The sequence below is a fragment of the Triplophysa dalaica genome, chromosome 12 (assembly GCF_015846415.1).
Source record: "Triplophysa dalaica isolate WHDGS20190420 chromosome 12, ASM1584641v1, whole genome shotgun sequence".
NCBI lineage: Eukaryota > Metazoa > Chordata > Actinopteri > Cypriniformes > Nemacheilidae > Triplophysa > Triplophysa dalaica.
This window is the reverse complement of record NC_079553.1, coordinates 7,548,496-7,560,805: the sequence shown is the minus strand read 5'-3', so window position 1 is coordinate 7,560,805 and position 12,310 is coordinate 7,548,496. Positions and strand designations below refer to the sequence as shown.

Genomic DNA, 12,310 nt, shown 5'->3' with positions numbered 1-12,310 from the left:
TACTCTGCTGTGTCTGTGACGCCTCACCTGATCTGCATTGGGTTTGTTTAGCAGACCGGACTCCTCATTGCCCTTTTCACCAGATTTCATCTCCACAACGATGCCACCTTTCATGTCCCCAGAGGCCCTAAAAAGACATAGGGTCAGGTCAATACATGACTGTGCTGTAAAACATGACATGTAACTGTTAGCTTCCTACTTACACATCCTTCTTGTTCTTTTTTCCGCAGCTCAGCTTGCCTTTCTTATTGAGGAAGAAGAGTCCAGCCACCAGCAGAAGGAGCAGCAGAACACACACCACCACAGCGATCACGACCGAGCTCGAACCCGCCTGCTGTCTATCTGCTGAGGAGAGCAAGATCGTGAGGGAGAACAGGAGGGAGGGTGCATGGAGAGAGGGAGACAATGAGAAGAACACAGGTGAGATGTTGAAAAACAAGGATGATGGTTGATGGTTGGAAAGAGGAGATCGGCTCGGGTGGAAGAGGACAAGAAAGAGTGGAACGGTAGGCGTAGTCAGGAGGGTGGGGAGGAAGCAAACCAGAACAATAAGTTGTTCCAGCAATTGTTCTTCAGTCGAAAGTAAATGCAAAAAGCCACACTGTGATAAATAAGGTCATGATCAAGAATCAATATACACAGCCTCACACCCTTCCTCACAACTGTAAGCAAAGGAAACATCACACAGATCTCTCATCCACACGCACACAAACTGGAAAAGAGAAATAGCAGGAGTGGTCATACAGACCTGTTTTAAACATGGGGTTCCCTTCAAGCAGCATTATGAAAAAAAGACAGTTGAGTCCCATTGAACAGTACATAGACACAAACCTTCACCATTAACCCATTTACATTTATTGTTTTCCAGTAAAAACATATAAACCCTTTTTAAATCAAGATAAATATACTTGAGAATAAATCTTGAGTTAAGTGTATTTGTCTCTGCCACAGAATTATTCCTTTCTTATTTTAAGCACAACCCCCACAGAATATTATAAGATGTATAAAATATGAGATATCTCTGTGAGCTGGGCAAGTTTTAGTATGTATCCAATGCTTCTTAAGTTTAATTTAATTCTTAAGTACATTTATCTTGTTTAAGGCCATGGGATGTTTAAATCTTATTACCGATTAGAAAAATTGTTTTATTGCAAGTGTTCGATGTAGACACACGCACACGCGCGCACACACACATGCACACAGAGTGATGCGACGAGCTAAACACCTCACCACACGCTCGAGGATGGAAGGAAAGGAGGGGAGTTTTAAGACACAGACACAGACACCTCAGACATAGAGAAAGGAAAGAGAGGAAAGTAAAATAGAACAGACTCCTTTATTGTCCCACATGAGGGGAAGTTAAAGGTGCAGCATCCACAAAATATAGGACGGACATCATACAAAGGTCACGTACATAATACAATATACAATATAAACAGTGTTTGGTAGAGGTATAATATACAATGTGCAAAGCTGGAGAACTAGATCATTGCATATATTCAAGAAAAAGTCCTGAGACGGAGAGGAGGAGCAGAGAGAGCTGAGACAGGTGTCTACCTCGGTTAGCTGCATTGGCATCTTCGTGTGTCACTGGCTCTGCAAAGATGTAATGAAAGAAGAGGGATTTAGACTATGTTGTATGTAGGTTGAATTAAATAATCATTTACTTTAAATTAGGGTATGAGTGGATTTGGAGTACATGTAGTATGCATGATTCCTACATACTCCATATGCTTCAAATATCTTTGTGACCAACTACGTTTGCCAAAATGTGCAATATGCAGGAAGTATGCAGTATGAAGTTACGCATGTACTAATAATAGGTGCTAACCTGTTTTGATGGAAACCTTGAACTTCTTGCTGTCCATTCCAAATTCGTTGGATGCTTCGCACTTGACACCATCCTTCAGGACTGCAGATGTGGCTTCAAGCATGATTCTGCTGATCACCTTATTTCCCATTACTGTTACTGACTAAAAACAAATGTAAAATCATTTTTATTGCACAATGAATATAGTTTTGGTCCAATTTAGACATGTCAACACACAATCACACACCTCTTTGCCAGAGGGTGTCCAGGTGAACTGTGGAGCGGGAAAACCAAGAGCAGAGCAGTTGAGAGTGATTAATCCTCCCTCCTTGGCAATGAAAACATCCACTGGAGTATCAATCTCAGGTTTACCTTCGAGAATAGTAAGTGAAAGAGAGAGAGAGAGAGAGAGAGAGCAAAGGAAAAGCAAAACATTCTGATCATTGGCCACATTTGGTCAGCCTAGAACACCAGTTCTTCAATTTTACATCTGCTGTAGCCATGACATCATTACGTGTGCCTGGCACTACGGGAGAACTTAAAGAATGATGTCTATATGATATAGTGGATACCATCCTCTCATGCTCGTAAATTCGGACAACCAGGAAAATGAAGTTGAACTCCACCCGTAAAGGCCATTAACACTATAGAACAACCACAGGAAAACAAAAACGGAAAGAACGTTTTCCTGGTGAAACAGCTATGGACCCTGCCCAGTGTTATTACAGTGTATGTTACAATCTGCTATAACAAAGTGTTTATATTAGTTTACTCTCAATAGAACCATGACTGGTAGATTATATTTAACAAATAATTGAGTTTTGAACCAAACCAATCACATTTTGACTTGAAATCTTTGCTCCTATTTCCAGAGGAGACAGAAACTTGATTAGTTTAGGGTTGTGAGTAGGTTGTGCTTTTATGTGAATTAAACTTGTTTTATTTGAATGTAAGTGTTTTTAAGTGTCTCATAGTTTAAAGGCAGTGCAGGTGACTCTTTCCAGAAACATTTTTGTTCAAAAGTTCAAAAGTCTCTTCACATCCTGATAGCATAATTTGTATCTTCTGAATGCCGGCTGTTGATATTAATGACAGTTTGTAGCTGCACTTTGGGTTCAGAAATGTATTATGTTACCACGTGTACACTTAATATTGTGTATGACTGTATCTGTGAGTGCAAGTGGTACCTTTTACGGTAAGGGTGACATTGGCTTGTTTTTGGAGGCCTGGCACAGAGGGTACAGCTCCCACACATATATACACACCAGCGTCAGAGAGAGATACCGACTGAAAACTTAACACACCATTCTGCGACAATACCTTTGAGTCCTAAAATACATACATACACAGTGAAATTAAAGAAAACCTGTTGGAAAGATTTACAGAAAGCGACCAAGATAAAACAAAGCAGGTACACTGAAAAGGATGGAAGTTTTTTGACTTACCTTCTTCCACTTCAGGGTGTATTCGTCTGAGGATTGGGTCTTACATTGAAGCTCCACAGCATCTCCCTGAGATGGAAACAAAGGACCTTTTGGATCCACTTCCACAAGTTCAAGATCTAAGAGAATGAAAAAGTCTGGTAAGTGAACGTGTCTCAGGAGTGCTTGAATATTCAAAATGGAACCTGACAAATGTAGCTGTCATGGATATTGGTGGTCAACAACTAGTTCTCACAACATCACTGGCAAAGTGTGTGGAATTGATACTCACAATGCACAGAAAAGCTCAAAGTCTTGACAAGATCAACCACAGCATCAAAGTCCTCCGCTTCACATTTATAGTTTCCAGCATCGTTACGAGTCACGTTCTTCAGGACCAACTTCCCTGCTGACGCTGGTAGTTTTTTGTCCTCAGGAGTAGTCTGATGAGTAAGTGAGTGAGTGTTAATGGTCAACATGATCCACTGTGGCAATCGCAAATCAATTTGGTTGTGATGTAGCATAGATGGTCTCACCACTTGATAAAAAGAAATCTCTGGCTGAGGGTTACCATCAGTCTCACAGATCATATCCACATCATCCCCCTCTTTGATTGGCCCTTGATTCATCAGTTTAAAGAACACGTTTTCTGATGGATCTGATTGGAGGAGAGAACAGGATGATGATTTTCAGGGGAAGGGGGGCTTCATGCGCTTTTATTCATCTTGAGTGTGTGCGTGTGTGACTCACAGAGCAACGAGAGACTGAATGTTTCCGAGCTGTCCTGTTTGGTCTGGTCTCTTGGCATGCTGTACTCAACGGTGCAGTGGAAGACTGATTTAGCATCAGCTTTTTCTGGCTGCATAAACAGTATGCTGGTCACAGTGGTCAGACCTGAGGCTTCCTTCACTACACTTGGTATCATGAATGTTTCTGAGAGAGAGTGAGAGAGATTAGAAACAGTTTTCAACTTTTACAGATTTACAGATTTTTTTCTGGTTATTTGTCTGTCCATAGATTCCTTGCTTTTTAACTTAAAAAAATATATGTAACAGTTGGTGGGACAGGAATAGACCTCAGTGTTTTTTTTTTAAATGTGCAGACAGTGATTAATAAGAATATACATTTTTCTCCGTTTTTAAACATTTTCAAAAATCATGTTTTTGATTATGTTCTCATATTTTATAGTGTTAGTAAGCTGTTTTTTTTAAGTCGTTACTATTTAATCAAAACATCCCAACTGTTGCTTGATTGATATAACTTGGAAAAGAACAATGAAAAAACATGATTTTTGAAAATTAAAAATAGTTAGTTACTTCAATAATAACTGATCCTTTGAGATTTAACACTTACTTTCCTTTTGGTCCTTCACTACAGGCAGAGGTTTGCCATCCTTGAACCAGACTATACGAGGTTCAGGGTGACCGTTCCTGCTGGTACATTTACCAACCTAAAGAGACAAAAACACAAACGCCTTCTATAAACTATACATGAAACGGACACATACTACCATTTGGAGGTTGATCAATGAGACTCACCTGGGATGAGGGGGCTGAGCCATGACTGACAGTGATGGCCTGATTATTGCCAGATATCATCGGCTTCTCTGGTGCATCTGTGAGAGGCAAAGAGAGGGAACGCGTCATTACTTACCAGTTCATTTTTATTAATAGCTCAAATCAAGTTAAGGTCTAGATATGATTTCCTAAATAAATTAAAGACTGTCACAGAAACAGTTATGCACCCACTGACACTGGCAAGTCTTCATGATTAAAAAGGAAAATGGGAATTTAGTAAAGATAAATATCTGGAAATTTTTACACTATGACTTTCTCTGATTTATCTCTGAAACATTTTTATATACACACACAAGATCGTCATAACACTGCTCCCAGTTGATATCTGCTACAAAAATAAACAGCATTTTAATGACATTAACACCCTTTCTTCCAAAAACTCCAACTTACTCTCCCTTTTTTGTCATTTTCACTATTTTATAACTAATAATATTGCTTTCCATAGTCCAAGAGACCTAATTCTCAGTTGTGTATCATTTGTGTGTCATCTTCTCTAATTTTCTCTTCATATTTTTTTCAAATTTCAAAGAACTATATTGGAAATGTTTCAACCTTTTTTTAAGCAAAAGTCTCAATTCAGTCTCTCTCTAGGTCTCTAGTAAAACAACTGAGATATGAAAAAGATTTTCAGATTTCTTCACTTTATCAAATATTCCCTTCAGAGACAAATTTATCTCTCTAAATCCCCAAATCTCTCTTAAAACACAAGCAGAATACAAGTGAATTGTATGAAGATAGATGTTTCTCTCGCTCAAAACGAGGACATTTCGCTCTTGTGAAGCCATTAGCTATGAGGCAGGCAGTAGTATTGTCTCCTGGGAGGAGATGCTATTGTTTTCCGGTCCCAGTGCACTCATTCACAATTATTACAGCCATTACAGCTCTCGCTCTCTCTCTCTCTATACAGCCTGGCATGGAAAATGAACAAAGAGCCTGTTCTGTTACTCTCTCTATACGTGCACATACACACATGCACAAGTGTACACGCAGCTTACGACCCCCTATGCACAGTTGCCACAGTTTTTCATGAAGTTCGCACTTAACTGAGCAGGTGTCATGATTCCACTATCATGTCATGTTTATTCTTGTTGTTTGAGTGGAGTCATGGCATAACCTATGGTTTTGTGTGAGATTGAGTGATCTTTCTCGTGTCTCGTCATTGTTCCCTACATCTTGTTCCTCGTCAGCTTTCCCTGAGTGCTAATCCCCAGCACCTGTTGCTCGTTACCATCCTCTGTTTGTTTCCCCTATAAAGAGTCCTCATGTTTCATTGTCCTGTGCGCGTTCATTGTATGATGTCCCTTGTAAGGTGTACCTGTATACTGTGTGTGATACCTGGTCCTCGTCTGAGTTGTTCTTGTTCCTGTTCTCCGTCAAAGTAAGTGTAGTTCAGTCAGTGTCAGTGTTAGTGTTTTGTTTCAAGTGCTTGTTTTATTAGTTTAGTGAGTCAGTGTCCTTGTACGTTGTTATAGTTTATATATTATTCTTGTCCTGTTTTCCCCCTCGTGGGTTTTTGTTTTGACCATTTTGTAGTGTTCTTGTTTTCTGTTAAATAAACCTGTCAACCCCGTATCATCTCGTCCTGCCTATCTCTCTGCCTTGCAATTGGGTTCCCGTTCGAGTTTCATGACAGAATGAACGCGCCAAGATTGAACCCAGCAGGCATGGAGGCGAGACGCGCAAGTCAGGCACGTCGCCTGTGTACTGTTCGTCAGGGATACGGCGACGTGCTTGGCTTCGCGGATCGCTTCTTTGAGACTGCAGGGGAGATGGTCCATGATGAGCAGGAACAGATGGTCCTGTTCAATGGTGGCCTCAACCATCCTCTGACGCGGGAGGAGATGCAGATGCTGAGACCGCTGGGCTTCACCGAACTGATCAGGTACGCCATGAATCGGCCGGAGCCCAGGGTCTTTGTCGAGTCCTGCTCTCCTTCTCCGCTGGCCGCCATCCCCGAGGGTCATTCCCTAGAAATCGGGGTCATGGGCCTCTCCCCATCCTCTGCAGTCTCTTCACCACCACCATCTGGTCTCCGTGGCAAACGGGGGAGAAGAGATTCTTCGGGGTCTTCCTCTGAGGCCTCCAACCCCGAACCAGCAGAGCCCTTCACCTCCTTCCTTCAGCCGACCACCAGACGGGTGGGTCGGCTGAAAAAGAAGAGGCAGCGGAGGGCAGCTGGGAGTCCGGTGGTCCCGAGTCCGGTGGTCCCGAGTCCGGTGGTCCCGAGTCCGGTGGTCCCGAGTCCGGTGGTCCCGAGTCCGGTGGTCCCGAGTCCGGTGGTCCCGAGTCCGGTGGTCCCGAGTCCGGTGGTCCCGAGTCCGGTGGTCCCGAGTCCGGTGGTCCCGAGTCCGGTGGTCCCGAGTCCGGTGGTCCCGAGTCCGGTGGTCCCGAGTCCGGTGGTCCCGAGTCCGGTGGTCCCGAGTCCGGTGGTCCCGAGTCCGGTGGTCCCGAGTCCGGTGGTGCCTAACCCCAAATATTTTTTGGGGGGGCGCTGTGGGAAGGTGACGGTCCGTCCGGCACCGAGCCCGGGCCAGAAGCCGCCAGAGGTCGCTGCCAAGCCGCCGTCAAGTCCGGCTGCCCAGCCGCCGTCAAGTCCGGCTGCCCAGCCGCCGTCAAGTCCGGCTGCCCAGCCGCCGTCAAGTCCGGCTGCCCAGCCGCCGTCAAGTCCGGCTGCCCAGCCGCCGTCAAGTCCGGCTGCCCAGCCGCCGTCAAGTCCGGCTGCCCAGCCGCCGTCAAGTCCGGCTGCCCAGCCGCCGTCAAGTCCGGCTGCCCAGCCGCCGTCAAGTCCGGCTGCCCAGCCGCCGTCAAGTCCGGCTGCCCAGCCGCCGTCAAGTCCGGCTGCCCAGCCGCCGTCAAGTCCGGCTGCCCAGCCGCCGTCAAGTCCGGCTGCCCAGCCGCCGTCAAGTCCGGCTGCCCAGCCGCCGTCAAGTCCGGCTGCCCAGCCGCCGTCAAGTCCGGCTGCCCAGCCGCCGTCAAGTCCGGCTGCCCAGCCGCCGTCAAGTCCGGCTGCCCAGCCGCCGTCAAGTCCGGCTGCCCAGCCGCCGTCAAGTCCGGCTGCCCAGCCGCCGTCAAGTCCGGCTGCCCAGCCGCCGTCAAGTCCGGCTGCCCAGCCGCCGTCAGCACCAAGCCCTGTCCAGCCGACGATCCAGTCGGCATTCCAGCCCTGGTCCAGCCCGGCATTCCAGCCGAGGACTAGCCCTGCAGTCCTGCAGGGGACTAGGACAGTTCCCCCCAGGAATACCCCTGTCAAGCCTCCTGGGGCTCCGCGCCCTGGCGCGTCCCCCAGGGCTGGGACTTCCCCGCCCGGCCCTGCCCCTTCTGGACTTCCTGTGTTTTCTTGTTTGCCCCCGCCCCCCCTCCCATGTCTATTATTTTTGTTATCTCACCCCAACCCTTTTGTTATCATATCTTGTATGCCCCTTGTCATGTTCACCTTGTCTGTCTGGTTTTTGTCTGTTTCCCAGTCAGTCTTGTCTCGTTAGTTACCCCTTGATGAACACCTGGAGGTGCTCATTAAAGGGGGGGCTTATGTCATGATTCCACTATCATGTCATGTTTATTCTTGTTGTTTGAGTGGAGTCATGGCATAACCTATGGTTTTGTGTGAGATTGAGTGATCTTTCTCGTGTCTCGTCATTGTTCCCTACATCTTGTTCCTCGTCAGCTTTCCCTGAGTGCTAATCCCCAGCACCTGTTGCTCGTTACCATCCTCTGTTTGTTTCCCCTATAAAGAGTCCTCATGTTTCATTGTCCTGTGCGCGTTCATTGTATGATGTCCCTTGTAAGGTGTACCTGTATACTGTGTGTGATACCTGGTCCTCGTCTGAGTTGTTCTTGTTCCTGTTCTCCGTCAAAGTAAGTGTAGTTCAGTCAGTGTCAGTGTTAGTGTTTTGTTTCAAGTGCTTGTTTTATTAGTTTAGTGAGTCAGTGTCCTTGTACGTTGTTATAGTTTATATATTATTCTTGTCCTGTTTTCCCCCTCGTGGGTTTTTGTTTTGACCATTTTGTAGTGTTCTTGTTTTCTGTTAAATAAACCTGTCAACCCCGTATCATCTCGTCCTGCCTATCTCTCTGCCTTGCAATTGGGTTCCCGTTCGAGTTTCATGACAGCAGGGGGCTGAAAACTCTATCACTTAATGCAGACCAATTACAGGCAATTGAAGGTATACTAAAATATTTTTAAATAAATAAATGTTCATTTATAAAAATAAGGTTTGTTAGTTAGTTTGGCCATACCTGATATGTTAACTTTAACTGGATTTTTAGCATATGTCTAATTGCAGCTGGTCTGGAATCAGTAATGTGCAAGGCCATGGTGCTCTGCTGTGAGGTCAGTAATCATTAGCACTGTGTTTAATGCGTATAAAGCTATTTAGTTCTCTAAGTCCTTTAAATGACATCCATCAAACGTGACAAGTGCAGTGACTCTATTAATCTATAGTGTCAAATGCAATCTCTACGGCCATAATTGACCTAGGGCAATTTATGAACACAAACCAGGGTTAATGAAAAGGGGTTAAAGTGACTGGCAAAATGTCCTATTAACTATATGCAAAATTGTCAGTGGCACAGATACATACAGAAATTAAATATAATAAACTGAATAGGACTTTGAGAAACAAGGATTTGCAGCTCTGCTTGCTGTCTAAAAGTACAGTTTGAATGTATATAAATATTTATTAAAGAAGACATAAGGAATCTGTGGTTGATTAGGATTGGATATAAACAGGAATCCATATTAACCTGAAATGAACAGGATTATGGATAATTGGAGCCAGTTTTGATGAAACAATGAAAACGCTGAAGGTTTAAAGGGATAAGTCACCCGAAAATGAAAATTCTGTCATCATTTACTCTCGAGTTGTTCCAAACCTGCATAAACGTCTTTGTTCCGAAAACAGAGAGAAAGATATTTGGAAGAATGCTTGTAACCAAACAGTTCTTGGCCAGCATTGACTATAATGATAGTCAAAGTGCCCCAGAACTGTTTGCGTTCCTACCGTCTTCAAAATATCTTCTTTGGTGTTCAACATAACAAAGACATTTATCAAACAATTTTTCCTACTGAACGGTGGCCAACTGTTTGGTTAAAAGCAATCTTCCAAATATCTTTTTCTGTTTTCATCAGAACTAAGAGATTTATACAGATTTGGCACAACTTGAGGGTGAGTAAATGAAGACAGAATTTTAATTTTTGAGGGGTGAACTGCTCCTTTTAATGCCATGTTTCTATCTGAGTGAGTTCTGAATTCATTTTCTCCGTACTTACTGAAAACTTTCACCACGGTTTCACCCTCAGAGGTTCCCACGGGCCCTCCAGTTACTTGGCAGTAATAAGTCATCTCATCTTCCACATTGACGGGGGAGATGGTGATGGACTTGTCACTTCCCAGGGTCAACCGTTCTGTCAACAATGTGTTGGCATCAACGCCAGCATCACCTTTCGATTGCCAGTAAGCTATTCGCTCCCTTGCACCTGCAATCTCCTGAAAAGTGGCACGTACATTATACATAAGTAAATACAATTTTTGATTTTCGTCACTATGGTAAAAAATAAGTACTCACAATGAACCACTGGACCACAAAAGAGGAGGCAGTTTCAGTAGTGATGTATGTGCAGGTCAGCTGGACCGTGTCTCCTTTTATAACTTCCACCTTTGGGATCACATTGACCGTGACTGCAGCCAAACACACTGTAAAAAGCGCAAAAGAGCAAAAGAAACCATTAAATATTTGATAGCAATGCTAAATGTTTTCTAAAAATGGCACGTTCTTTAAGAAGAAATTGGGCATCAGTGAACAACATTAACAATTTGCCTGACGACTCCCCGCACCAGCCTCAGCCACACGCGGCGAGAAATGATACACATGCTGTGACTCTCAAACAACCATTGTGTTCCTGCCGCCTCAAAACATGAAGGCCAGCTGCACAGATCCAGGTGCAAGGAGGAGAGAGATTATAGATAACCCTGTGGTTCTATAAAATAAGGACAGCAGGACTGTGTTAGGAGGAACAGTGTGGTAACCAGGAGAACTATGAAAAATAATTATGTCTTGATAATAACACACTGCTCTTTAGCAGAATTAAAACTGGGTTAGGCATTTTAAAGCAAAATATGCATTTGCAGCAAAAATAATAAGTTCCAATATGTTTGTTATTAAGAAGCAAGTGTATGCTCCCAAGCTACACCATACCCAGAAAATAAATCCTCTTCCTTTTTGTTTGTAGAAGTGTAACATGAGTTATGGCTTTGTGTCCAAAGTACCCTTGGGTCCTCCTTGAGTCACAGATCACAGGAGCCTTGTGGCACCCAAACAGACAATAATCTCTTTCAGGATCCGCCCTCTTCCTAAGATTCCTCAATTTGACAACACACACGTCCAAACATAAACACTCGCTCCAGCAGATTCTCATGACTCCCACTGAAGCGCAGAACCCAAACAAACAGCTCATGAGAGCCATATTGCTGTGTGTGTCCCACAGACTGGATGAGAGGAGCTAAAACCTGCCAAGTTCACTCAAGAAAATTTATTTTTGCAATATTGAATGGAGCACAAACAGCACAAAAAAATGTAGAGAGAAGGAAGCAGATCTAGAGCGGATGTTTAGCAGTATAATTTTTCACTCTGGACATTTACAGGCAGTTAAGTGTCTGTTCTTATCACACAGCGCACACATCAACAGTGCTTCAGTCAGGCTAATAAAGTTTCAGGTGATTCCTGCTTTCAGGTTTTTAATTTCCCCTCTGACTCGCCCACTCACGCACAGACAGATCTCTGTCGGTCTGGATTCACATCCCAGTGGAGGTGGAATAACAAACAAGTGTGGCGACAGCCGTCTAGCACAACACTGTTGGCCAAACTCAAGATTGTATGCAAAATTTAAAACGTTCTATGTTCTATGTGTTATGGAAATGATGTATCTGTATTTCAACAAAAATATATTGTGTGTTCATTGTAAAAGACTAATTGAAAAGTCTGTGTGAAAGTGTGGATGTCAGTGGGGTTGTGACATTCCCCTGGTGATTGACAGTGAATGCATTAAAGACCTCAACTTGGGATCAAAGGTTAATATGTGTAGACATGCACAGAGCATATATCTCTTTCTCCTGGACATAGTTCTCCTGTGTGCATGTTTAAGCAGTGATGTGTAAATTCATGACTCAATCAATAGTGTCAGTCTGGGAGGAGACAACCTGTTTTAAGAATCATTACCAATCGTTATTATTTTTTGCCAAATCATATGGTATATCGTATACAGTATATAAGTCTATATATACTCTATATAGTCATGGAAAAAATGAAGAGACCATGTCAAAATCAGTTTTCTGATGTGTTTAGGTAAAACGTCTGTTTCTGTTTCATTCGGTGAACTACTAACAATATTTCTCCCAAATTTCAAATAAAAATAAAGTTTCTGTTTGCATTTACTTGTAGAAAATGCAAAGAGGAGAAAACAGGTCATAATAACAGGAAAGATGCTTGGTATTTTTTCAGAGATT

At 43.6% G+C, this 12,310-nt stretch overlaps 1 protein-coding gene across 4 annotated transcripts in view; it reads right to left on the bottom strand.

The window, feature by feature from the left end:
- bcam (basal cell adhesion molecule (Lutheran blood group)) overlaps positions 1 to 12,310 on the bottom strand; it is a 41,919-nt gene that overhangs the window by 3,975 nt on the left and 25,634 nt on the right. Inside the window, exons 2-16 of one of the 4 annotated variants that reach the window (XM_056762514.1) lie at positions 10,374 to 10,501; positions 10,078 to 10,294; positions 4,770 to 4,846; positions 4,585 to 4,681; positions 3,982 to 4,164; positions 3,768 to 3,889; positions 3,524 to 3,674; positions 3,256 to 3,371; positions 2,998 to 3,139; positions 2,058 to 2,182; positions 1,832 to 1,973; positions 1,558 to 1,596; positions 749 to 769; positions 204 to 345; positions 28 to 127 (exon numbers count right to left, since the gene is read on the bottom strand). In XM_056762514.1, coding sequence (XP_056618492.1) covers positions 28 to 127; positions 204 to 345; positions 749 to 769; positions 1,558 to 1,596; positions 1,832 to 1,973; positions 2,058 to 2,182; positions 2,998 to 3,139; positions 3,256 to 3,371; positions 3,524 to 3,674; positions 3,768 to 3,889; positions 3,982 to 4,164; positions 4,585 to 4,681; positions 4,770 to 4,846; positions 10,078 to 10,294; positions 10,374 to 10,501 — 1,802 coding nt within the window. The remainder of the gene's footprint in view (positions 1 to 27; positions 128 to 203; positions 346 to 748; positions 770 to 1,557; positions 1,597 to 1,831; positions 1,974 to 2,057; positions 2,183 to 2,997; positions 3,140 to 3,255; positions 3,372 to 3,523; positions 3,675 to 3,767; positions 3,890 to 3,981; positions 4,165 to 4,584; positions 4,682 to 4,769; positions 4,847 to 10,077; positions 10,295 to 10,373; positions 10,502 to 12,310) is intronic. The other 3 variants (XM_056762515.1, XM_056762516.1, XM_056762517.1) reach the window with 3 other exon arrangements.